This window comes from Eumetopias jubatus, unplaced genomic scaffold, assembly GCF_037043125.1.
Source record: "Eumetopias jubatus isolate StellerSeaLion01/CBP00866 unplaced genomic scaffold, mEumJub1_p1.0 scaffold_10, whole genome shotgun sequence".
NCBI lineage: Eukaryota > Metazoa > Chordata > Mammalia > Carnivora > Otariidae > Eumetopias > Eumetopias jubatus.
In genome coordinates, this window is record NW_028274816.1 from 57070977 (window position 1) to 57090850 (window position 19874).

General features: G+C 57.0%; 2 protein-coding genes across 3 annotated transcripts; one reads left to right on the top strand and one right to left on the bottom strand.

Annotated features, from left to right (window-relative positions):
• Positions 1 to 103: 103 nt before the first annotated feature.
• Positions 104 to 7308, top strand: SYNGR4 (synaptogyrin 4). Of its 2 annotated transcripts, none has more exons than XM_028088052.2 (4): positions 104 to 211; positions 5134 to 5371; positions 6559 to 6698; positions 7016 to 7308. In XM_028088052.2, exons 1-4 carry the CDS (start codon positions 119 to 121, stop codon positions 7247 to 7249), a joined length of 705 nt encoding a protein of 234 aa, XP_027943853.1. In that variant the 5' UTR covers positions 104 to 118; the 3' UTR covers positions 7250 to 7308. The 2 variants fall into 2 exon arrangements, with proteins under 2 accessions (XP_027943853.1, XP_027943854.1); XM_028088053.1 differs by lacking the exon at positions 104 to 211 and adding an exon at positions 4607 to 4692.
• A 2653-nt stretch (positions 7309 to 9961) lies between these two features.
• KDELR1 (KDEL endoplasmic reticulum protein retention receptor 1) lies at positions 9962 to 17735 on the bottom strand. The gene is made up of 5 exons (XM_028088050.2): positions 17446 to 17735; positions 16689 to 16789; positions 16176 to 16334; positions 11950 to 12202; positions 9962 to 10734 (listed from the first exon to the last, which is right to left on the bottom strand). Exons 1-5 carry the CDS (start codon positions 17534 to 17536, stop codon positions 10700 to 10702), a joined length of 639 nt encoding a protein of 212 aa, XP_027943851.1. The 5' UTR covers positions 17537 to 17735; the 3' UTR covers positions 9962 to 10699.
• Positions 17736 to 19874: the final 2139 nt, after the last annotated feature.

Consider the following 19874-nt stretch of genomic DNA (forward strand, 5'->3'; position numbering starts at 1 on the left):
CTTGTCTTGCAGCAGCCGAGCCCAGGGCGGGCCTGCAGCCCCTGACGGCAGCACCCAGCAGGCAGCACCTGGCATCCCCACTCACACCCCCCGGGACGGCAGAAGCAGAGCAGCTGCCATGCACATCCCTGAAAGCCTCCAGGACCTGGCTGACAGTGAGGCCGTGCAGTTTCTGAAGAGGCCAAAGACGATCACCCGGATCATTGCAGGGGTGAGGCTCTCCTGTGGCCCGACTGCCCCACGGGTGACAGGAAACAGGAGTTCTCACCTCTCAGACACAGTGTAGAGGGAGTGTGTGGGGGGGTTGGTGTAGGGGGAGGAAGCGGCCAGATTGGGAGAACAAAACAAAAGGGAGTTAATCATTGAAGTCACCTTTTACGGAGCTCCTCCCTCCAGGCCCTGTGCTACTCTGAGCGCTTATTAACTCTCAGAGGAAGAAACAACACTTCCAAGTACGTGCTGTGCGTCCCATTTTTGAGATAAGAAAATTGAGCATCAGAGAAAGTTAAATCACTGTTTATTTTATATTTTTTAGAAATCGCTGTTTAAAGGCTGCACTGTCCATTGGGGTCGCCACAAGCCTCATGTGGCTATTGCAATTTAAACTAATTAAAATAAAAGATTTCATTTCGAAAGGTGGTCATAGTGGCCACCTTTCAGATGCCCACCAGCCACACGTGGACAGTGTGGATCTAGAGCATTTCCGCCATGGAGGAAAGTTCCACTGGACAAGTGTTGGCTAAGCGCACACAGTAAGAGGCAGGGCCAGGATTCAAACCGGCATCTGTGAAACGCCAGAGCCCATTCATTTTGCACCTCTCAGACAAGGGCCCAGGACAGGAGCAGGGGCCAGGCCCTCTGGGAAGGAAGAGGTACGCAGTGCGGGACGAGAGTACGTCATGTAGAGCTAGGATACCAGGCATTGGGGGGGGTCACTGCGGGCCAGGCACTGTGCCAGGCGAGGGCCTTATAGGTGTTTGTTTGACCATGAATTACCACATTCCCAGAGTCAAGGCACCCGGGCTCAAATCTTCATTCAGCCTCGACTCGGCTGTGTGACCTGGAGCCAATCACGGCCCCTCTCCGTCCCTCAGTCCCTGAGGGGGTTAGAGCTGTGGATCTGGGCTTTGCGCCTGGCCAGCTCCCCTGCTCTCCTTTGACAGAGCTGGAAACTGAGGCCCAGGGAGATGATGAGACTTGACTGGGGTCATGGGAGCAGGTGGATCAAATCCAGGGTCCTAACCCAGAGCTTCTCCCTCCTACCCCTTCTGGAACCTGGAGAAGGATCCAAAGGGCCTGGCTTAGAATCCTGGCTCGGCCACATGCTGCCCACGTGGGGTGGCACACTCCCTGCTTTGCCTGGGCCGCGCCTGGTTGAATCAGCTCTAGTGTCACCCTTCATTCCCAAAAGTGCCCTGTTTTGGTGGATAATGTATCCAGTCACCCTATGTCTGTGTGACCTTGAGAAAGTGACTTGACTTCTCTGAACCTCTCATACCCTCCTGTGTAAGAAAAGGCCCCTGATACCCTGCTCGTAGGAAAGACTGTTCTGAAAGTGAAACCAGTTTGTGTCCCTAAACTGATAAGCATGGGCCTGGAAAGTATTAATCATGCTTTAAATAGCGATTATTATTGACACGTCACTTCTGTGAGCAAGGAGAGGGATGGGCTTGGGGGGCCGAGGGTGACAGGGACTCGTGTACATTGCCATTCCTCCCCAGGGGAAGAGGGGAATTAGGAATTCCGCGTCCCAGTTCCGAGTCCCTCATGGGCATTAGCTCTTCCACTCCTCACCATGACCCGATGACATGGCCGTTAACTACCCCTGTTCAACCCAAGGGGAAACTGAGGCTCACGGAGGTTGAGTGGCTTGCCCAAGGTCATCACCCAGCTGGCGAGCAAGTCAAAGGATTCTCGCACCTCCAAAGCTTCGGGAGGAAAAGCCGGTGGCAAGGGAGGAGGCCCAGCTGGCGTGGACAGGCGTGGGGAAGGGGGAGGGCAGGCCACGGACCGTGCCAGACGTTTTGGTCACGGACTTTGCCCGCCGCCTCCATCCTCCCTCCCTCCCTCCCGCCCTCTCCTCCTGCTCCCCTGGCCTGGCTCCTCGGTAGGGAGTCTCTGGGCAGCTGGTGCTCTTGTCCTTCTCACTGCCACCTGCCTGCTGGTGCCTTAACTGATGAATCTTTGCTCCTTCCCCGGGGACTGGCCAAGGAGGTCATGGAAGGAAATTGGACTCTGGCTTCAGGGGGTTGGGTCCCCCCCGCCCTGCCCAGCTGAGCCCCCGCCCTGAGTCTCCAGTGCCCGGCGCTCACATCGCAGCCCAAGGTTTTCGGGGTCAGTGAACGAAGAGCCCACAGGCTCGGAAGTCAGGAGGGCCGGATCCCAGTACCCTCTGCTTCGCTGACTGACCTTGAGAGGGCACTTCCCGTCTCTGGGCCAATCATGAGAACCATCATCAGGCCTAGGCCCCCACCCCCTCTTCACAGCACCGAGACACACTGGGAAACTGAGGCTCCACGAGGTGAATGATTTGCCCAAGGCCACACAGCTGGCAGAGCCGGAAGCGTCTGGCTCTTTCCACTCCACCATAATGGCTTCGATTTATCACCTGTGAAACAGAAATGACTCAGTGACGTCTACCACGTGGGGCTGGTGCGAGGGAGGTAGTGCAGGTGAAATGGATACGGGCTCGAGTGATCGATGGGCCTTCCAGGCCTCGACCTGGCTCTGTCCCCAAGCAGCAGAGCGAGATGCTCCCCTTCTGTGGACTCCTAGCTCCAAAACCGGGAATGGATGTGAACAGCCTTGGATAATGCTAAAGTGCCAGACAAAAGAGGGACTGGTTGTCATTGTTATATTATGATTTTTATTCAGAGAAGGCAATTAAGGGAAAGGATAGAGGAGGATGGACAGAAGCTGAGGAGTTTAGGGGCCGATCCTTTGCCTCCTCCATCCCTATCTGAAGGGCAGGGCAGGAGCAAAGAAGGGTCCAAAGTGACTCCTTCACAAAACACATTGGCTGAGGTCCAAGCTGGTAGTGGGGATAGAAAGAAGGGTCCCCTATCCAGGAGGAGTTCAAATTCTAGTGAATTCCTTCCCCTCACCTACTCCCCCACTCCCGTTCCCAACACCGCCACATCCAATCAATCACCAAGTCCAATTTTACGTCCTGAATATCCCTGGACTCCCCAGAGCTCTGACCTCAGCTCAGGCCTCAGCATTTCTGCCTGGGCCTTCCCACCGATCCCCTTTCTGGTCTGTCGGCCTCTCTCTCTCTCTCTCTCTCTCTCTCTCTCTCTCTCTCTCTCGTCTTGCCCCCTCCAATCCATCGCAAACCTGGAGATTTTTCTCTGACTCCAGGGCCAAGTCTGACCCCGGCCACCCTGTGCTCAGAACCCTTCCACGCCTGAAGTTAAATCCAAGTAAGAAATTTCACTTTCCGTGGCTCCCAAGTCCGGGCCCCTTCCTCTGGTATTCAAGGCCTCTGAGGCTCCGGCTCCAGCCCACTTTTCAGCCCCATCTCAGCCTCCATCCCTCCAGTGAGGTTTCTCTCCAGTCCCTGAAGGAGCCCCATTCTGCAGCATCTGGCTTTCGCACACACAGTTTGCCCCCCTGGAATGCCCTTCCTCCCCATCTGCCTGAAAATCTCATTCTTTAATGTGCAAGTCAGACCTCACCTTATTTCCTCCTAAATTCAACCCCACGGCTTCCGAACTGGCTCAAACCTTGACCCAGGCCACAGCCTGCTCTCTGGCCTCCCAATCTCCAGTCTTACCCCCTCCAGTCTGTCTCTACCCAGGCCTCAGATCTGCCCCTGCCCTCCCCTGCTCACCACTCTGCTGTGGCTCCTTATTGCCCTCCAGACAACTTTTCTCATCCTGCGTCACTCCATACAGCCATCACCTCCTCCAGAAAGCCTCACTGGAGCAACTCCTACCACCCACCATACACACACCACTTCCTTCCATATCTGGCGTGGACCTTACCCCATGGCATGGTGACATCTGGGGGCAAGTCACTGGAGCTTAAACTTTTCACTGAGTTAACACTGCTAGGAACCCCGCCCTCCAAATGGCTGATTTCAGCTTGAGGCAGTACAGCAGGGCCTTAAAGCAGGCTCCAGAGCTGGGCAGCTCCCATTCAAACCGAGGCACCGGCACCTGCCGGCCAATTGGCTTTGGGCAACTCCTCAGCCTCTCGGTGCCTTGGTTCCATTATCTAAAGCGATGGGGCTGTTAGTAGTACCCACACCTTAGGGTGGCTTGAGGCTGGCTCAGGCTCGGGCTTGCACTCCTGCGGTACTTCAGTGGCATTTAATACGTAAACGCCACAGAAGACAAGTGCAGATGCAGACTGTTGTAACTACAGGCAAGACGCCGCCGGATCAGTGGAGCTATGTTGGCTTTTTAAAAAAGTCCTGAAGCAAAAAAAAAAAGGAAGGAAGGAAAGATAAAAAAAAGAAAAATGGTAACGTTTGTTAGATACTGAATGTTACATCTCTCCCTGTACTTTTGTGTGTGTGTTTGGAGTACTTCACAAATTTATTTTAACAAATTAAGAGGAACGAGGTGAGCAGGGAGGGAGGAGGAAGAAGTTGCTGGCTGAGGGCAGGGCCCGCAGGCAGAGGATAATCACGGGTAGAAAATGCTTCCGGAGCTCCTCACGTGTCCCAGGCGCTGCGCTACGCATTTTGTATTGACACCCGGGTTTGGTGGCACGTACCTGGTTGGGGTGGCAGGAAGGGAGCATGGGGGAGGTGGGGAGAGGGCGAGGGAGTGGGGAGAGAAAGATGAAACTGGAAGAGCAAGACCAGTACAGACCACGCAGGAAGGCAGGGTGTGGAAGGACCTCTGGGGGGGGGCTTGCGGGAGACAGGCAGAGGGGCCGAGACTGGAGGCAGGGAGGCCAGGAAGGAGGCTGGGGTGAGGTTCTACGGGGGGAGAGGATGAGGCCCGAACTCGGATGAAGAGAAGAGGTGTAAGGAGCAATAGGGATAGTCTTGGAAGCCCTGAGGATGTGACAGGGAGAGGAGCGGGGCCCACCATTCCCAGACAGGGACCCTGGAGGATGCACGGTTTTGGTGAATGCTGAGCTCCGCTCGGCCCGCTGGGAACCCCCCTCCTGCACCCACAGGTCTTCTCCCTCATCGTCTTCTCTTCCCTGCTGACCGACGGCTACCAGAACAAGACCGAGTCTTCGAAGCTCCACTGCGTCCTCAATAGCAACAATGTGGCCTGCAGCTTCGCTGTGGGCGCCGGCCTCCTGGCCTTCCTCAGCTGCCTGACCTTCCTGGCCCTGGACGCCCACGAGAGCCACATCGGCAACACCCGCTTCAAGACGGCCTTCCAGCTCCTAGACTTCATCCTGGCTGGTGAGCCCCCTGGGACTGCTCCCAGGGCCCCCAGGACACCTCCCTTCCCCACCCAGCCCGTCCACTGTCCTTCACACGTGACCTGAGGCCTCACCCCTCCCTTCTGGAAGCTCTTCCGCACCTGCTGTTTCCCCCCAGGGAATTATTACTCATCCTTTAGACTCAGTGTAAGGGTCACCTCTTCTGACCCCCAGGCTAATTCTAGAAGCCTCCCTTCTGCCCTGCTTTTTCCTCGCATTCACCTCCCTTCTTCACAGAACATTTCTTGAAAAGCCCCCCGGGGGCAGGAGGTGGGGTTCCAGCACGGAGCCAGGCAGACCTGAGTTTGAAATCTCAACTCGGGCGCCTGGGCGCCCTGTGGGTTCAAGCGGCTCTCTTCCCCTCTCTGAGCTTCAGTAGACGCAGGGATGAAAACCCCCCCAATGCAGGGCTTTTTCGGAGCATGAAAGGAGAGAAAGGAGGCCCGGAGTAATGTTGACCTTTTCTGGGCACCTCCCACATGTCAGGCACAGAGCCAGAGGCCCCACGTGCCTCGTCTCATGGACTCCTCAGACCCACCTGAGGAGGGAAGTCCTGCTCCTACCCCCATTTTGCAGAGGAGGAAACTGAGGCTTGAGGAGATTATGTAATTGGGCACACAGCAGCTGAGGGGCAGTTCCAGGCCTCAAAGCAAAGTCTTGCCTCCTAACCACTGCCGAGTACTCTTGATAGAGCCTGGCACACAGGAAGCGCCAAATAAATGAGTTCCTTTCCCTCAGGCCCTGGGGTTCCCTCCTCTCAATCCGGCCTCAACCTCCTCCCCACCTCCTCCTCCCCCCTCCGCACCAGGCCGATCCCAGCGTCTCAGGGCCGGGAGGGCCCTCAAGGTTACTGAATCCAGGGCCGTCCAAGAGAACTTTCTGTGCAGATGGGACTGTCCCATACCTGCATTCCCCAGTAGGGGAGCCACTGGCCACATGTGGCCACTGAGCACTTGAAGTGTGGCCAGTGCACCAGAAGAGCTGTGTTTTTAAATCCTATTTTAATTGAAATGCAGACAGCCACACGTGGCCAGTGGCTCCGGTAGCGGACGGCGCAGCGGTGCACTTTATGGAGGGCTGGGGGGGAGAGGCCACCCAGCCAGACCCCAGCCCCACCCTCCCTGAGCCAGGCTCCCCCTGCCCTTCTTCTCTCCTGCGACCCCCCAGTCCTGTGGACAGGCATCTGGTTCGTGGGTTTCTGCTTCCTGGCCAATCAGTGGCAGCATTCACTACCCAAAGTGTTCCTCCTGGGAAGCAGCAGCGCCAAGGCCGCCATCGCCTTCGTTTTCTTCTCCATCCTCATCTGGGTGAGGATGGGCCCCCTCTGGAGGGTGGGGCTGGGGGGCTAGAACATTCCCGTGCTCACTCAGCTCCCCTGGGAGTGGGGGAGGGCTCCTCCCAGGGCCTCTGCTAGTCTTTCTGTGACTGGGCAAATTGGAAAGAGGCCTCACCTTACCCCGTGCAGATGCAGGCCAACATTAGGCATCGTGCTGTGTGCCCTTGTGCAGTGAGCAGTGAGGACAACCGTACCCTGGTCTCCCTCCCAGGCCAGTCCCCAGACCCGGTCCCTCTCCTCCCCGGCCTAACCCAAGCCAGCCTCTGGCATGCCCTTTCCTGCCCACAGATGTTCCAGGCCTACCTGGCCCTCCAGGATCTCCGGAATGATACTCCAGTCCCTTACAAGCGCTCCCTGGATGAGGGTGGCATGGTGCTGACCACCCTCTCCCTGCCTTCTGCCGCCAGCCCTGTTAACACGCCCACCACTGGCCCCAACAGCCTGAGTTATGCCAGTTCTGCCCTGTCCCCCTCTCTGACCACTCCGAAGGCCCCCCGCCTCGCTATGATGCCCGACAACTGAATATCCTCCTCCACATCAGTAAAGAGATAATCCTCCCTCCCGAAGGGTTTCTGAAAACAGCCCTCTGTCCTTCTCATGTCTGTTCCTCTCTGGTCTTTTGAGTGGCCAGAGGTGGGGAGAAATCCTATGAGGTCACTTCAGGGGTCTCAGCACGGGGCCAAATTTCCCATACCACCTCCCAGACTCTCCATCTGGGTGCCACTGGGATGGCAGCACACCCTGGTGACAGGAAGGGGACATCCCTTTTGGCACCTTCAATCCTCACCCTGGCCAGAGGAAAGAGGCACGAGGCACCCTGATGCGAGGTCGGGCAAGCTCACTTGCAGAGAGAAAACGCTTCTGCCCATGGAGAGAGCACTAGGAAGAACCAGGGCCAACACTGGGGGCAGCCCTTCCACTCACCCCAGTGACAAGAGACCCAACTCAAAACCAAGGAACAGGGGACGGTGAGTCCGTGAATGAGATCAGGGCAGAGCCTTGTCTGCAAACATTTGCGAGTCTTGGCAAAGAGGAAGGGATTTTATTCTAGAACCCAGAAGGCAACTGGGGACTCGGGCACAAGATGAGCAGGTGACCCCAGTGAGTGAAGCACTCATTAAGGGAGTAGCAGGGATAGGGGCCGTGTCTCGGAGTGGCAGCCTTCACTCAGCACCCACCATTCAGCACCACGCGCCTGGGGTGTCTAGGGCAGCACTGTCCGATTAATATGTCATGCAAGCCAGGGGGCCGTGGGGGGGGGGCAGAATATTAAACTGTCTAGTAGCCACATTGAGGAAAGTAGGATGAAACAAGTGAAATTAACTTTCATATATTTTATTTAACCCAATATATCCAAAATATTATCATTCATTTTATTTCAACACGTCCTCAGTATAAAAATGGCGGTCTCTTACATTCTTTCCTACAAAATTTCTGAAATCCGCAGACAGCCCATCTTGATCTGGACCCATCACATTTCAAGTGCTAATGGTTGCATGGAGCCAATGGCTACTGTATTGGACAGCGAAGTTCTAGAACCTTCTGTTTTTTTCTAGAACAATCAGAAATCCACTTCTTTTTATGTGGAGTTTGTTGGCAACGAATAGAAAGAAAAACTGTTAACGTTATGCAGGCCAAACAAAACCAGCCCACACGAGGGCCACTGTGGCCTGCAGGACATTCATTTACAAACTGGACAAAGGGATACCAGTCGTGGGGGCAGGGGTCACACGGGGGTTCTATGGTCCCTTTTTTTTTTTTGAGGTTTCCTGTGTGGCAGTCCCCATGCTTGCTCCTTAAGGTACCAAAATAAGTAGGACGTGGTCCCTGTGGGCATCTTGGGAAAACAGCAGCTGGGCCGCGGAGTAGGCAGTGTTCTGAGGTTCAAAACAGGAAGTCTCTGAGCACTAGTCCCAGCTCTATCGCTAGCTGGATAAGCTGGGATGTGGCCCTTCATTTCTCCGGGCCAAGCTGTCTTGGCTGGAAAACTAAAGAGTCAGACCAGATCTCGATTGATGGTGTTCAGACTGCACACAGAGAGGTGCCACCCCCCCACCCCCCCCGAATCAGCCCAAGCGGCCCTGTTCCTCCGTTTTCCCACTCAGGCTTCTGGGTAAAATTCCTGTAAACAGAGGTGACTTGGCTTACAAGAAAGAAGCAAAAACCGTTGAAAAACTACACAGAGGTGGCTAAATGCACAGGCTGCGGCATCGGGAAGCTCAGGGACAAACGCCAGCTCTGCCCCTTGCCCCTATGCCCTGGTTTCCTCCTCCTACTCAAAGTACCCCCCGTCAGGGGTGCTGTTGGGGTCCAGCGGCTTCATCCGTGCAAAGCACACTGCCAGGCACTCAGGCTTGGGAAACTTCAGCTACCCACCTGCCGAAGCTTCCAGAGCCATCCGACAGAACTGAACATGGCTCGGGAAGGTCTTGGTGGACATCTAGGGAGTCAGCCTGAACCAGGGGGCAAAACTCCAAAAGCCTGACAAGGTCCAGGCAGCTAACACAAGTGAAGTAAATAATAGGCCAGGTGTGAAGCCGATTGGGAGGGAGACGTGGGAAATAGTTGGCTTTTCTTTTAACTCCATGAAACAAAAACAAAAAACACCCGTGTCAGCCCGATAATAAATGGTAGCAACCCCTCAGCCAAGTCCTGGGGATGGTGATGGAAGGCTCACATCTCTTCCATTCAGCTCCAGCCATCTGTTGCCACCCGGAAGCGAGGACCCAGCATTGTCAGGTTGATGGATTTTTTTTCAAGAGAAGCCAGAAATCCAGATTTCAATGTGGAAATCTGATTTCTAAAGGCTGGCAACAGATTCCATTTATTTATTTATTTTTCTTTTTAAAGGAAACAGAGTGGCTCAACAAAATGCCAAATGAGGGCAGGACAGGGGCTGCCCACTGGTGATCTCTACAACACATGCTCTTGAAGGTCCTCTGCAGCCCTGGGATTCGGGAGAACTGCCAGGAAAGTTCTGTGCCAAGATAAAGAGAATCTTCAAGATTTTCTTTTCTTCCCCACCACCCTGCACCCCGAAACCTCGTCCCCATCACAGCTGTGAGGAGTGAGGGTGCAGCTCAGAGGTTTGCTCAGAGCAAACTCGGGGAACCCAGTTTGTCACCTGTCTGCTCCTCCCAGGCCTCGGTCGCCTGCAGGCTGTCAATGGGATAAAGGAGAACCAGAGAGGGGGGCCGGGAGGGACCCCACAAACACCAGAGAGAGGGCAAGGAGTAGCGAAAGAGGCATCATTTTCCTCGGTTTATTTCAAGAGAACAAAGAATCAACCATCAATTCTGTACAAAAATGTGGCTGTTGAGCCACAGTGACCCTCAGGCCAACCCCCTTTGCCACGTCTGGCCCCCTCGTCCCCCGCTAAATTGTCAAAAAATGAGGACAAGACCAAAAAACCCCAAACTCTGGAAAAAAATTATGTTGAAAAGTCAGGGAGACCGTCCCTCCCCTCCTCCCTCTCCCCAATCCTGAACTTTGGGGGGTTTGGTGGGGAGGCTGCATTCTTGGCCACGATGGGAGGTCAGACAGGTGGGTGTGTGCAGGTTTAGTGTTTGGCAACGGGCAGGCCTGGGGGTTAGGGTCTGCAAGGGAGCCGAGGGGCTTTGGGGGAGGGAAAAGATCTCCGACCCTGCCCCACCCCACAGGACACTCAAAAACGGTTTATAAAAATCAGGGGCCAGAGAGTAGAAGAGAAAGGAGTCATCAGAATCAAAAACTAAATAGTGGAAAGATTTTTTTTTTTCTTCTCTAAAAGGCAAAAAACTACAAACACCCCAGGTCCTGAGCTCCCCAAGACTTGGGTCCTCCACCGCCCCCCTGAAACCCGGCAGGAGGGGGGCCAGGGAGTGCGGAGAGGTTGGTTCTTTAAAAAGTCACCCCTGGACGGGAAGGCTCTTCGTTGTTTGCTGCCTTCCACCTCTCGCGGGCCGCCGAGGAGAGGGATGGCCGGGCCCAGGGCTATGCCGGCAAACTCAGCTTCTTCCCCTTCAGGACTGTGAGGAGACAGAGCGGGCAGGCATTACCGGGGGGCCCTGCGGAGGGGACACCCTCCCACGCCTGCTTGGATGCTCAGCCGGTGGAGCGGCCGGGAGGGTCAGCCGCAGGGCCCTGCATCATAAGCTGGGAGGACAGGCCTGAACTGCCCAGCGGTGGGCTGAGTGATGCAGGCAAGAGGCACCTAGGGGTCTCAAAAGGACAGGGTCCAAGGGCCTGGTAGGGCTGGCCAGGTGCCACCGCCCCCCTCCTGCCCGCCCCCCTCCCCGCCCAGCCTCAATCCGGAGGGGCCGCAGGCTGCCTCCACGCTCTGCCCTTACTGTCCCCTCTTTCCCTCCTCATTTCTCAGCTCCCTGCTCCCGTCGCCACCTCCTCAGACCACCCCCCCATATAAAGCAGCCTCCTCAGCCTCCCCGGTTGCTCACTGACACATCCCTGGCTTCTTTCTCTCTTGCTGTTTGCCACCATCTCTCTCTCGTTCATTCACCATCACCCCCAGACTAGGACACAGGGGAGGGGAGGGCCACCTTTTTTCCTTCTGCTGCACGTCCAGAGCCTAGCCCTGGCCAGGGACACAGAGGGTGCTCAACACATTTGTTGGATGGTGGAATGAATGAATGAATGAATGAATGTATGAATCTTGGCGGGCCTGAGTCCCTGAGGGTGAGGACAGAGACCAAGCAACAGAGAGGAGCCTCTCCCTTCTCTGAGCGCTGCTGGGGTTCGGGAGGTAGGAATTCTGATCTTTTAGGGGACCTGGAACCTCGGGGTGGGAGGAGGGCCCTAGGACAGATTCTGAGAGAGGAAAAGTCAGAGGCCACTCCTGCCCGCTCTTTGTCCTGTCTCTTCATCCTCCAAAGGCCCAGGGGCGGGGGAGAGGGATGCCCGCTCTTTGTGGGGTCAAGGGGGGACGCCGCTCTGCCAGCAGGCGCACCCGCCCCCCCCCCCGCCCCGCCCCCTACACCTCCGATGCCTCGCTGCTCTTTCCTCAGGGGCACAGGGGCTAGGAGAATGATGCCTTGATTCTTAGGGAGGCAGGGGCTGGAGGTCCGAATGCCTAGGCGGGCGGTGAGCCTGGGACCCCAGAAGCTGGGAGAGGAAGCCTGCCCTCCCTCGAGGGCTCCAGGGCTGGGGAGGCGGAGCCTGGGCCCCAGGGAGGCGGGGAGCCGGGGTCGGGGCAGGATGCCCCGCAGCCGGCCCTCCACGCTGGCTACCTTTGGTGATGTAGAGGTAGAAGAAATCGCAGTAGAGGACAGTCTGGACTAGACCCGCCACAATGGCGATGAGGTCGAAGAAGCCCTCGAAGTGGTAGCGCCAGATCCAGTTGAAGAGATAGAGCGTGCGGTAGACGCCCAGCGCGAACAAGTAGTGGCTGGTGATCGTCTCGGCCTCCCCCGTCTTGCTCACCATGAACAGCTGGGGCAGGATGGCTACTGACTCCAGGTAGATGGAGAAGGTCCAGAGGATCTGTGGGGAACCGAAGAAGCAGGGGCAGAGAGCAGGGTGAGGCGGGAGGGCAGGCGGCGGGCGGCCTCGCGGTCACCGGCGCAGGGATGGTGGAGGGAGAACGGGGACCGAGATGCTGAGCGGGCCCAACAGTGACACCAGACACCGCTCCACCCACGTCCCGGACTCTCCCACTTAGTCCTCGCCACCACCCCTTCAGGGAGAGCCTGTCACTGGCATCCCCATTCTATGCATGAAGAAACTGAGGCCCACAGATTTGCCCAGGAGCACGTAGCTAGGAAGCAGCGCAGCTGGGACACGAAGCAAGGGTCTCTGGAGGCAGTGCTCATGAGCACTCTGCAGTCATGCCCCTCCAAGAGGCAGGCCAGGCTGGAATCTTGGCTCTGAGATTTCCCTTCTCTGAGACCTTGGGCAAGAGACCCAGATTCTCTGAGCCTCTACCTCCTTATTTCTAAAATGGGGCTGATTTTTCCACCCTTGCTGGGGCGCTATTCAGTGTGTAACCTTTAGAGACATAAATCAGGCTCTGTCACTCCCCGGCTTGAAGTCCTCCAGTCACTGCTTCTTATCACAACCAGAATAAATGCCAAATTCCTAATGGCGGTCTTCAAGGCCCATTCCAGCCTCTTCCCTCACTCCCTCCTTTGCGCTCCAGGATGCAGCCTCCTAGCTGGTACTCCCAACACGCCACACTCCTTCCTGCCCCAGGGCCTTTGCACTCGCCGTTCCCACAGCTCTCCCCCCAGACTGTCACATTTGGCCTCTTCCACCTCCTTGCAGCCTCGTTCATCCATCACCTCTGAGAGAGGCCTCCCCTGACCAGTCCTACCCCCAGGACTGTCACATCATCCCCTCTGTTCTCCTTCCTGGCAGCTCTCAGCAGAACAAGAGCGAGCTCCACGAGGCCCAGGATCCTACATCTTGTTCACTCTGTGGCCACGGAGCCAGGCACATATTCGATGCCTGAATGAATGAGTGAGTGAATGGGAGCAAGCCCCCCGTGTGCTTGTCTGTTGCCGGCCACCATTTAGAAAGCAGTGACAATCATCACTTGTGGGCAGGACAGGGCATCGTAGGAGGGGGAAGGAGAGACTGCAGACATCTGTCAGCTCCTTCTCAGCCCTCAGCAACCTGAAAGTCCCAGCTGGGATGACTTTTGGCCTGCAGACGCACCGAAACCTCCCCTCAGAGAACGAGGCCAGGTGGCAGGTGGGGCTCCTCCTCAGTTGTTTTGGTTTTGTGGGAGAAAAGGGGGGAACATCAAGAGTGCATTCGTAACAATTCACGCTTACATAGCATTTACCATATCCAAGGCACTGCTCTACCACCTTATGGGTATTAACTGGCTTATGTCTTAATCCCAGGAGGTGAAGCCTGTTGTTATCCCCATTATACAGAGAAGAAGACTGAGGCCCAAGGTCACACAGCCACAATATGGGTAGAAATAGACTCCTACCCAGGCACTGGACTCCAGCACTCACTCCCATAATCACTCAGGATCCTCCAGCACAGCTCTTAGCAAGTCAGGTGTATTGAGGCTCTCAAAAAACATACCCATTAAATTGATGCACACCCAGCTGTTACCCCTGGGGTCACCCTTGGAGAAGAGACTTATGACAGAAGAGGAGACGGAAGGTCACATTTTCATTGTGTTCATTTCTCTATTCGTGATGTCTGAATTTTTTTTTTTTTAAGGTTTTATTTATTTATTTGACAGAGAGACAGCGAGAGAGGGAACACAAGCAGGGGGAGTGGGGAGGGAGAAACGGGCGCCTGTGATGTCTGAATTCTTAAAGAATAATTTTCTTCCATGATTCAAAAAAAGGGGCGCCTAGGTGGCTCAGTCTTTAAGCATCTGCCTTCGGCTCAGGTCATGATCCCAGGGTCCTGGGATCGAGCCCCACATGGAGCATTCCAGGACAGGCACGGGGAGTGGGAGAGGGAGAAGCAGGCTCCCCGCGGAGCAGGGAGCCCGATGTGGGGCTCGATCCCAGGACCCTGGGATCATGACCTGAGCCAAAGGCAGACGCTTAACGACTGAGCCACCCAGGCACCCCAATAAATAACATCTTAAAAAAATACTAATAATTTTTTTAGCATGCACCAGTTAATACCATGGGCTTTGCAAGCAGGTGGACCTGGGTTCAAATGCTGTGAGCTCTCCCCTCTGAGCCTCACCTTAGTGCTCCAAGAAATGGGGATGAGGATGTCTGCGTCCCGGGTGGCCAAGGGTCAGACAGGATGATGACCTATGTAGAATAGCCAGCGCAGAGCTGGACACACAGTTGGTGCCAATACTTTGCACAAGTGACCTCCCTCCTCTGAATGAGGGAACTGCAAAAGCTGGAGTCAAGTGTCCTGGGTTCTGGTCTGGCCACCTCCACCTAAAGCAAGCCCCAGTACTTTCCCCCTGCCTCTGTTTCCTCATCTGCAAAATGGGTAAGTGCTCCAGGAAAGGGGTGAGGACAGTATGTTTGCAAAGACCAGGGCCTACAGCCAAGTCCAGGGTTCCCGCCACGGTGCGGTGCAGCCTTCCTCTGACATTCCTGGGACCCGTGAGCCGACATCGCCCTTAGTCAAATTTGTCTGGCCTGCACAGTGCTTTTGGAAATATATTTTGAGGGGCGCCTGGCTGGCTCAGTCCGAAGAGCCTGCGACCCTTGATTTCCAGGTCATGAGATCAAGCCTCAAACTGGGTGTAGAGATTACTAAAAAAAAAGAAACTTAAAAATAAAAAAAGAAATATAGTTTGAATATGTGGCCAAATTTGTAAAGCTCGATCTTTCAGGAAAACTCCCGAATTGGGGCCTCTGTTGAAAACATCAGCACATCTGGCCACTCAGGGCCAGCATCCTGCAAGACCTGGGGAGGGAAGGCCGCTCTGATTTTCTGATTCCCGCTGGGCCTCAAGAGGTATGAGATCACAAACTTAGCACAGGCCCTCTCAAAATTCTTCCCAGGAATTTGTACAGGCGCTATCAAAATGCCACGGAATAAAAACCACGACTTTTAGGAGAAGTATCAGCACGGTATTAAACTTCAGTCATTAAACTAACACTGACACAGGACTTGCTACCTAGGGCCAGACGCTGTGATTTACCACTATGAACCTCTCATGAGAACCCTATGAAGAGGGAACTGATTATCCCCATTTCACAGACAAGGAGACTGAGGCCCAGAAAAATAACAGACTTGCCCAAAGTCCCACAGCCGCTGAGTAGTAGAAGCTGGCTTTTGAATCACCCCTGCTCTCTGGTTCCACAGTCTCTGTGTTTAACCATGAGACCATGCCACATAATCAGTAAATCCTCACAATGACCTGATCGGGACCTTACAGATAGGGAAACTGAGGCACGGAGAGGTCAAGTCACATGCCCAAGGTCACGCTAATAGAAAGTAGCTGATGTGGGATTCAAATCCAAGTAGCCTGGCTCCAGAGCCCCTGTTCCCAATTCCTGAGCTACTCATTAAGCCAATGACCTTGGACAAGTCATTTAGACTCCCTAAGCCTCAGTTGCCTCATCTGTAAAATGGGGCTGCTGTACAAAGAAATGCTTAGAGCAGCACCTGGAGCGCACTGAGTGCCGCTATTATTGCATTAATACCATCCAACTCCCAAACCTGTGTGCTGAACTTGTATGTCCTAAAATAAAGAAGTCTGGGGGTGCCTGGGGGGCTCAGTCGTTAAGTGTCGGCCTAAGGCTCAGGTCATGATCCCAGGATCCTGGGATCGAGTCCCGCATCGGGCTCCCTGCTCAGCGGGGAGTCTGCTTCTCCCTCTGCCCCGCCCCCTGCTTATGCTCCCTCTCTCTCTCTCTCTCTCTCTCTCTCTCAAATAAATAAATAAAATCTTTAAAAATAAAATAAAATAAGGAAGTCTAAGCAAACCCTGAGCAAGGAAGCCCTTGAGAGGGTCCACTGTCAATAGCTGTTCTGTCACGCACCACTACCAGGACCCTGCCAGGTAGCCTACCTCTAGAGGGGTAAAATCATGGTTGACCAGGAACGCCAGGATGGCCGTGGGAACGACAAGGAACTCCACCCGGAATGTATCGTGGTTCCCATCGTAAGTGGCTTTGAACTTGCTGTAAATCATCCAGACTGTGGTGAAGGAACAGGCAATGTAGACCACCTGCCAAGGGGATATGACGAGGAGGGCACTTCAGCTCGAAGTGCAGGGCCTGAGCCTCCAAGAGATTGGAACTTAGAGGAGTCTGCAACCCCGGCCACTTCCTCCCTCAGAACCAGGAGTCCAGGACCCCAGCCTCCTCCCTCAGACCCAGGAGTCCTTACCCCCAGTCCCTCCTCCCTTACATCCAGGAGTCCTCACCTCCAGCCCCCCTCTCCCTTGGACTCAGAGGAGTTTGGAACCCCGGCCCCTTCCTCCCCTGGGCCCAGGAGGTCTGGGCTCCATACTCCCTCCTCCCTAGGACCCTCACTTGGCTCCCCCCTCAGGAGGGGCCAGCAGGTGGGGTAGAGGCTTTACCTTCATGCAGGTGTTGTACAGTGAGATGTAGTTGGTGAAGAGGTCCAGGTATCGGGCAGTGAACACCACAGCAAACAGGACCTGGCTCTTCCCTGAAATCCCTGCAGTCCCAGGAGAGAGAGTGGGGGGTAGGCTGGGAGTGGGCTGCCTGGGGAATAAAGCAAGGCCCAGCGCCTGGGACCAGCCCAGAGTCGGCTCCAGAGTGCAGCTGTCCCTGGAGGCCTCCCCAGCCCTCCCCGCCTGAGCAGGGCCCTTTCCCACGGCCCGCAGCCAGGGGGCAGCCCGGCCCCGAAGCTACTCCAGCCCGAGGCTCTGTCCCAGGCTAGGCCTCACGGCCACTCCCGGCCCCCTCCGGGTCCTTCCACAGTCCGGACACAAGGTGGGGCCTCGGAAGGACCCCACTTGACCTCAGCCCCCTGGAACCGGTCGCCGCTCTCCCGCTCCCTTCCTGGCCGCCACGGTCCACGTCACCAACTCCCGGCCACCTCCCTGCCTGCCACGGTTCCCGGGGCCACCAGAGAAGGGTCCGGGGGTAGCTGAATTGGGTGCCTGGAGCCACCCCCACCAAACTGTATGCACCCCTAGTCTGGGGAAGGGAACTGACCCCCCGGTGACCCCGGACTGGAAGGGGGATCCCCAGCAAGCAGCGGAGGACTGGGTGGGGAGACCCGTCCCCCTCGTGCCTACAAACCCTTCCCCGAGTCCTGCGATGTCCCCTGCGCTCTCCCCCCTTCTCCCGCCCCGCTGGGCGTCTCACCGGCACAAGAGCGGGACTTCCAGATTTTGAGCAGTAGCAAGATGATGGCTAGGAGGTGGGAGAGGTCTCCCAGGAATCGGAAGAGATTCATGCTTTGTGGGGGGGGGCTCTGGCAGGGCTGGGCTGGCGGGAGGCAGGCTGGAGGGGGTCTGCCCCCCGGGGCTGATGTTCTGGCCGGGTGGCTGGGCTGGGGGGGGGCGGGAGAGGGGCCCTCGGGTGGGCTCCGCTCCGGGGAAGGGGCTCCGGGAGGGGGAACCGAAGCCGGAGCTGGTGGCCGAGCAGGAGCTGGGAAGAGGGAGGAGGGCGGGAGGGGGGAGGAGTCCGGCAGGAGGCTCCGCCCCCGAGGGCGGAGTTCCGGCTCTCCGGCGCCCCCTATGCCCGCACCTCCCGGCTTGCGGGGAATCGGCGCTAAAGGCACCCCAAGGCTGCCTGCTAGGAGTTTGTGGGGTCGATGGGATCTGAAACTCCCAAGTCCAAGTCCGGCACCTGCTCCTCCAGGCGGCCTGTGCCTTTGCGAGGGTGGCGGCTCAGCCTCCCAGGCTCTGCCGTTGTCAGGGACTCGGGAGGCTGGGCTGCGAACTTTTTTAAAAAAATCCCAGACAGGGCCCCAGACGCTGGCCTTTCAGGGGCCTCCAGCTCCAGTCCACCCAAAAGACCAGAAAGCAGCCCCCAGCCCCTCCCTCAGACCCAGGAGTCTGGCGCCTCAGCACCATCATCCCCGAGGACCCAGGAGCCCTTCTGGGTCTGAGCCATTCTGGAAGGGGACTCAGCCCCCTTCTTCCCTCAGACCCAAGAGTGTGCCCCCCCCTTCCTTGAGACTTAGGGTCCCCCCTCCACCAACTTGTGTCTCCTGCATCCTGGCCCGGGAACCTAGATGCACAATCCCTTCCTCCCTCTGGAACCCACAGATTCAGGTCCCCAGCCTCTTCTTTTTCGGGAATGTGAGTCTTCACCCCTGCTTTCCCAGACTCTGGAGTCAGCCCCCCACAGCCCTGCCTCCTCACAGGCGCGCGCGCGCGCGCGCGCGCGCGCGCACACACACACTCTCTCTCTCTCCTGGGCTCTGCCCGCAGGGGCCCAGGTGTCCTGCACCCCACCCCACCCCCACACTTTAGAGAATTCTGGGCCCAGCCTCTGGGGCATGAGGGGCACGGGCTGGGCAGCTGGCCTGAGGGCCCCTCCGGGGTCAGGCTGTGTCTAGGAGGAAGCAGACGGCTGCTTTCCTCTTGGACGTTTGAGTACCCATGGGTGACGGAGGCCAGGGTGCCTCAGGAACAGAAGTGGTATTGGTTTTCTCAGAGGCCTGGACGGACTGGGCGCCTGAGGGTGATATCCATGAGTCTCGGACTCGTGGGCCCCTGAGGGGAGTTTGTGCTGGGGGGTCAGGTTGTCTGAGTGCCCAAGAGGGACAGGGCCTGGAGGAGGGGACCTGAGGCAGGAGGCACTGGGGCCTGGACTTTAGGATCTGAGGGAGGAGGGGGCTGGGGACTTGAATTGCTGGATCTGAGAGAGGAGGGGGCTGGGAGCCTGGACTCTTGGCTTCATGATGGAGACCTAGTTTGCATGCCTGGCCTTCTGGGGCAAGAGAAACCAAAAGATGGGTCCTAGTGCGGCGGAGACTGAAGTCTAGGAATGGCCTCCTGCTTCTCAAGCCTCAAAGTGGGGAGGGGGCAGAAGTCAGCAGCCCCCAGGCCCTGGAGTCCAGGGCGGAAGCTGCTATGTCAAGGCTGGGTTCTGAGTCCCTGCCTCTCTCCAACCCCCCCCCCACCCGCCCCACCACTCAACACACACTTCCTCCCTTTTTATTTGCGGACCCCTCATTCTCTTGTCCCAGGAGGGAGGCAGAGGCTGGGAGCTGGGGGTGGGGGGCGCCCCCCTCCCCCAGCCCCGGCAGGAGGAGGGGTCCCCAGGGAGGCCAGGAGGGGGGGCTGTGGGTCTCCCGGCAGGGGCGGACGGGGACTGAATGTTAATCGCATCCCGAGTGAGTGTGTGTGTGCGAGAACAGAGCGAGTGTGCGAGTCCCTCCCGCTCCAGGTCCTCCAAGCAGCGGCTGCCGCCGCCACCCTCCACCCACAGCCGCCCTCGGCCACCAGTGCCCAGCTGGGGGGTGTCGGCCCCGGGTGGGTCCGCCCGGCCCCCAGGGGTCTCTCGAGCGTCTGCCATCTGCCCGGTGAGGATCTGTGTGTCAGGGTGTCTGAGGCTGGGCTGGTGAAGGGGGGGTGTGTCTGTAAGGGCTGCGGCGGCGGAGGGAAGGAGGGAGGGAGGGAGGGGTCTGTCTGTCTGTACCGACTCTGAGCTTCCTGCCTGGGTGTCGTGGGTCCCCCCCCCGGTTTCCTCCCCCCGCCCCAGCCCCCCAAACCCGGATGGATGGTGTGTACCTGGACTCTGTGCCTCCTGCCTGCGTCCGGCCGGGCGTCTGGCGTCCCCAG

Excerpts from the sequence above, each read along its gene's own strand:
- KDELR1 (XM_028088050.2), bottom strand. The coding sequence starts at position 17,536 with ATGAATCTCTTCCGATTCCTGGGAGACCTCTCCCACCTCCTAGCCATC. Across the intron at positions 16,335-16,688 it reads TGTACAACACCTGCATGAAG|GTGGTCTACATTGCCTGTTC; the intron begins GTAAAGCCTCTA and ends TCCCCTTGGCAG. Across the intron at positions 10,735-11,949 it reads CTACCTCTACATCACCAAAG|TCCTGAAGGGGAAGAAGCTG; the intron begins GTAGCCAGCGTG and ends GTCTCCTCACAG.
- SYNGR4 (XM_028088052.2), top strand. The coding sequence starts at position 119 with ATGCACATCCCTGAAAGCCTCCAGGACCTGGCTGACAGTGAGGCCGTG. Across the intron at positions 212-5,133 it reads TCACCCGGATCATTGCAGGG|GTCTTCTCCCTCATCGTCTT; the intron begins GTGAGGCTCTCC and ends CTGCACCCACAG. Across the intron at positions 6,699-7,015 it reads TCTTCTCCATCCTCATCTGG|ATGTTCCAGGCCTACCTGGC; the intron begins GTGAGGATGGGC and ends TCCTGCCCACAG.